The 4,755-nt window shown below is 67.3% G+C and overlaps 1 protein-coding gene across 1 annotated transcript in view; it reads right to left on the bottom strand.

Moving 5' to 3' along the window:
• The window catches only part of PLEC (plectin), a gene marked incomplete in the record, with an annotated part of 65,460 nt that overhangs the window by 29,917 nt on the left and 30,788 nt on the right, over window positions 1–4,755 (bottom strand). Inside the window, 2 exon segments of the mRNA XM_027773273.1 lie at window positions 1–3,231; window positions 3,432–4,733. Coding sequence (XP_027629074.1) covers window positions 1–3,231; window positions 3,432–4,733 — 4,533 coding nt within the window.

Below are 4,755 nucleotides of genomic sequence, written 5' to 3'. Positions count from 1 at the left end.
CGCAGCGGCCTCCAGCAGCCGTAGCCCCGTGCCCTCCTCCACCATGCTGCGGTCCAGCGCGTCCTTGTAGGAGATCTTGAGCTTGGTCTTGGGGCAGGTGAGGTACTTGGAGTGGGCGCTGACGTCACGCAGCTTCTGGGCCGTGCGGGCGTCCACAGTGCCTCGCTGCAAGGCCTCCTCCAGGGGCACGCGGCCCGGCGTGTCGGGCTCGATCAGGCCGCCCGTCAGGTACTGCACCTCCAGGAAGCGCTGGCCCGCCTCGTAGTACAGCCAGCCCTTCTTCAGGGCCTGGGCGGCCGACATCTTGGTCTTGGTGCGCGGGTCCTCGAAGCCGCAGAAGGCCTTCTGGGCCAGGTTGATGCGGTCCACCATGACCCGGTCCACCAGGCCCTTGTTGGCGGCCTCGGTGACGGGGAAGCGCTCACCGGTGCTGGGGTCAATGATGCCCCCGGTGCAGGCCTGGGCCTCCAGCAGCCGCTGCCCGGTGATGTTGTCCACCAGGTTGCGGTGCATGGCCTCCGTGACGGACACCTTCTCCAGCGTCTCTGTGTCCAGGATGCCGGCCACGGGGCCCGTCTCCTCAGTGGGGTCGGACCAGGAGGCCAGCTGGGTCCTGGAGGCGGCCGGGCTGATGGGGTAGGACGACGAGGAGCCCACCGAGGAGGAGCGGGAGCGGAACCCACCGGCGTTGCCCGAGAGCATGTCGGCGAACTCGGTGATGGAGAGCGTGCCGGCGCGATACTGGTCCAGCGCCGAGCGGTCGATGAGGTTCTTGGAGATGGCGTCGTCGATGTCGTACTGGCGGCCGGAACGGCGGTCGATGATCATGGACTTGACCACGCCGTCCGAGGACGAGGTGGTGATCTCCTCCCACTCGCACTCCTGCTCCGACAGCTCCAGGTACGTCTGGTGGTCGATGAGGCCCTTGCGGTAGGCTTCGTACACCGACATCTCCTTGCCCGTCTCGGGGTCCACGATCACCACGCGGCGCTTGCGGACCGAGGACTTGGAGGACGTCTTCCGCTCCCGCTTCCTCTCCTTGAGCGGCAGGAGGCGCAGGCCCGTCGCGGGGTCCGTGACGCAGCGCTCCATGAGCTGCAGGTAGGTGAGGTTCTCCTCCGTGTTGGGGTCGAAGAAGCCCTTGGTGTCATCCGAGGGGTCAGTCAGGATCTCGTTCATCTCCTCGTCAAACAGGCCGCGCTGGTAGGCCACCTCCACGGGCAGGCGGTGGCTCTCCTCGGGGTCGATGATGCCGCCTGTGGCGATCTGGGCCTCCAGCAGGCGGATGCCGTGGTCCTTGAGGATCAGGCCCTTCTTCATGGCCTGGAACAGGGAGATGAGCTTCCCGGAGTAGGGGTCCTTGTAGCCGGTGACGGCGCGCTCGGCCGACAGCAGCTTGTCCTTGAACTCGGGGCCCACGATGCCCATGCGCACAGCCTCCTCCACGGTCAGCTTGAGCCCTTTGATGGGGTCGATGACGTAGCCCGTGGCCGCCTGTGCCTCCAGGAGCTCGAAAGCCGTGCCAGGGCGGATGATGCCCTTCTTCATGGCCTGGTACACCGACAGCCGCTCTTTGGTGGCGTCTACGAGGACGCCGGCAATGCAGCTGGTGCCCTCGAGGAACTTCTGCAGGTTCTTGGTGACCTCCTCGATGGAGGTCAGGCCCTCCTGCAGCTGCAGTGCCGTGGCCTCGTCCATGACCTGCGAGCGCACCAGCTCCTCCACGGTGATCTGCTTGCGCAGGCCGCGGAAGGTCAGCTTGCGGGTGTCCGAGAGCGGCAGGAGCAGCTGGCCGCTGTCCTCGTGGCGGCGGCAGCGCTTGAGCAGCTGCGTGTAGCTGAGGCGCTCGTCCGTGGAGGGGTCCACGTAGCTGCGCACCTCGCTGGGCTCCGACAGCCGGTCGTGCGTGTCCTTATTGAGGTAGCCGCGCTGGTAGGCCACCTGCAGTGGGAGGTGGAAGCCCAGGCGGGGGTCCACGATGCCTCCGGTGGCCAGCTGGGCGTCCAGCAGCCGCAGGGCCTCCTCGGCGGGGATCAGCTCCTTCCCCATGGCCTGGAAGAGCGAGATGGGCTGCTCAGTGTAGGGGTCACGGTAGCCGGTGACGGCCCGCTCGGCTGACAGCAGCCGGTCATGCAGCTCGGGGCCAACCAGGCCCTTGCGAACGGCCTCGTCCACGGTGAGCCGCTCGCCCTTCAGAGGGTCCAGCAGGAAGCCCGTGGCCGCCTGGGCCTCCAGTAGTGAGCGTGCCACCTCCACGCTCAGCAGCCCCTTCTTCAGTGCCTGGTAGACAGTGAGTGTCTGCCTAGAGCCGGGCAGGTAGACGCCGGCCACACAGCCTGTGCCGTAGAGGTAGCGCCGGGCGGACTCTGCCTCCAGGACCTCGCGGAGGCTCTTGCTGCCGGCCCGGAGCAGGTTGTAGGTCTCGAGAGAGATGATGCGGGCCTCGTACAGGTCGTCGGCCGTGAGGCGGCGGCGCACGTAGTCGTAGGAGGCCCGGTCCTGCTGCCGGATGATCTCAGTCTTCTCGATGATCTCGATGATGATGACGATCATACGCTCCCTGGTCACACGGCCAGCCTGGAAGTCGGCCATCAGCCGGGCCCGCTGCTCCTCGGGGATCAGGTCCGACTGCATCACCTCCCACAGGGACATAGTGGAGCCACCGTGGCTGCCGCCACCGGGGATGTCAATCTGTGTCTCCTCGAAGGCCCTGCGGGTCTCCTCCTCCGTGTACACCTGCGTGGACTCCACCACCTCAGCCTTCTCTGCCCCCTTGAGCGGCAGGAGGCGCAGGCCCGTCTCAGGGTCCTCCACGCAGCGCTCCAGCAGCTGCCGGTAGGTGAGGTTCTCGTGCGTGTTGGGATCAAAGAAGCCCTTGGTGTCGTCGCCGGGGTCTGCCAGCACGCGGTTCGTCTCCTCGTCGAAGTAGCCGCGGTAGGCCACCTCCACGGGCACACGGTGGCTGTGCACGGGGTCGATGATGCCGCCCGTGGCGATCTGGGCCTCCAGCAGGCGGATGCCGTGCTCCCGCACGATCAGGCCCTTCTTCATGGCCTGGAACAGGGAGATGGTGCTGCCTGAGTAGGGGTCTCGGTAGCCAGTGACGGCCTTCTCGGCGGACAGCAGCTTCTCGTGCAGCTCGGGGCCCACGACACCGGCTTTCACAGCCTCGTGGACATAGAGGCGCTGGTTCCTCACGGGGTCCAGCAGGAAGCCAGTGGCTGCCTGGGCCTCAAGCAGGAGCGTGGCTGTGCTGGGCCGGAGCAGGCCGTGCTGCCTGAGTAGGGGTCTCGGTAGCCAGTGACGGCCTTCTCGGCGGACAGCAGCTTCTCGTGCAGCTCGGGGCCCACGACACCGGCTTTCACAGCCTCGTGGACATAGAGGCGCTGGTTCCTCACGGGGTCCAGCAGGAAGCCAGTGGCTGCCTGGGCCTCAAGCAGGAGCGTGGCTGTGCTGGGCCGGAGCAGGCCACGGTGCATGGCCTCGTAGATGGTCACCTTCTCCTTGCAGTCCTCCAGGTAGATGCCGGCGAGGCAGCCGCTGCCCTGCAGGAGCGTCCGTACAGACCCCACCTCTGAGAGCTCCCTGACCGACGTCCCGCCATCTGTGAGCTGCTTGAACTGGGCCTGGCTGAGGACGCCGGCCGCCAGAAGCTCGCTGGCCGGCACGGGGGCCGGGAGGCCGCTGAAGGACAGCCTGTCCTGCCGCCGGGTCTCCACCTCCTCGACAATGGTGATGAGGATCTTGATGACCTTCTCCACGGTGACCTTGCCGGTGCGGAACTGGCGTAGAAGCTCCTGCCGCTGCTCCTCGGTGAAGTACTCGGAGCTGATCAGCTCCCACACTGTCACCGTCCTGCCCTGGAAGCTGCCCACAGGGACCTCGACGGTGGCCTTCTCCAAGGTCTCGCGGGCCTGGCGCTCTGAGCAGAGGCCCTGCTGCTGGGCACGGGTGGCCTTCTCTGAGAGCGGCAGCAGGCTCAGCCCGGTCAGCCCGTCGGGCCGGCAGCGCTGTTGAAGCTGCCCGTAGGTGACAGGCTCCTCGGTGCTGGGGTCCCGGTAGGCTCCGGTGCCATCCTGGGGTGTCGACAGGGCTCTGCTGGTCTCTTCATCCAGGCAGCCTCGGGCACAGGCGACATCTCGGGGCACGCGGAGGCTCTTGCTGGGATCCACGATGCCCCCCGTGGACAGCTGTGCGTCTAGCAGGCGCATGCCCTGCTCACGGGGGATGAGGCCCTTCTTCCAGGCCTGGAACAGGGGCACGCTCTGCCCCGAGTAGGGGTCCCGGTACCCTGTTACAGCCTTCTCTGCAGACAGCAGCTTCTCGTGCAGCTCAGGGCCTACCAGGCCGGCGCGCACTGCCTCGTCCACGGTCAGCCGTGCACTCGTGGCAGGGTCGAGGATGTGCCCCCTGCCAGCCTGAGCCTCCAGCAGGGCCACGGCCACCTCCGCCTCCAGCAGCTCTCTCTGCAGGGCCTCGTAGATGCTCAGCCTCTGTGCCGCCTCCTCCAGCCACACGCCAGCGATGACACCAGCGCACCCCCGCCGCACCGCGTCCACCTCAGCCACCTCCTGCACGGAGCGCTCGCCCCGCTGCAGCTGGCGGTAGAGGCCCTGCTCGATGACGCGGCCCTCCAGCAGCTCGGCGGCAGGCACCAGGGCACGCAGGCCCTCGAAGCAGAGCTGGCCCTTGCGCTCCTGCTCCTCCACCACGGTGATGACAATCTTGATGACCTTCTCCACCGTGATGCCGCCC

Source organism: Tupaia chinensis, unplaced genomic scaffold, assembly GCF_000334495.1.
Source record: "Tupaia chinensis unplaced genomic scaffold, TupChi_1.0 Scaffold000335_1, whole genome shotgun sequence".
Taxonomy (NCBI): domain Eukaryota; kingdom Metazoa; phylum Chordata; class Mammalia; order Scandentia; family Tupaiidae; genus Tupaia; species Tupaia belangeri.
This window is presented reverse-complemented; position numbering and strand designations above follow the sequence as displayed.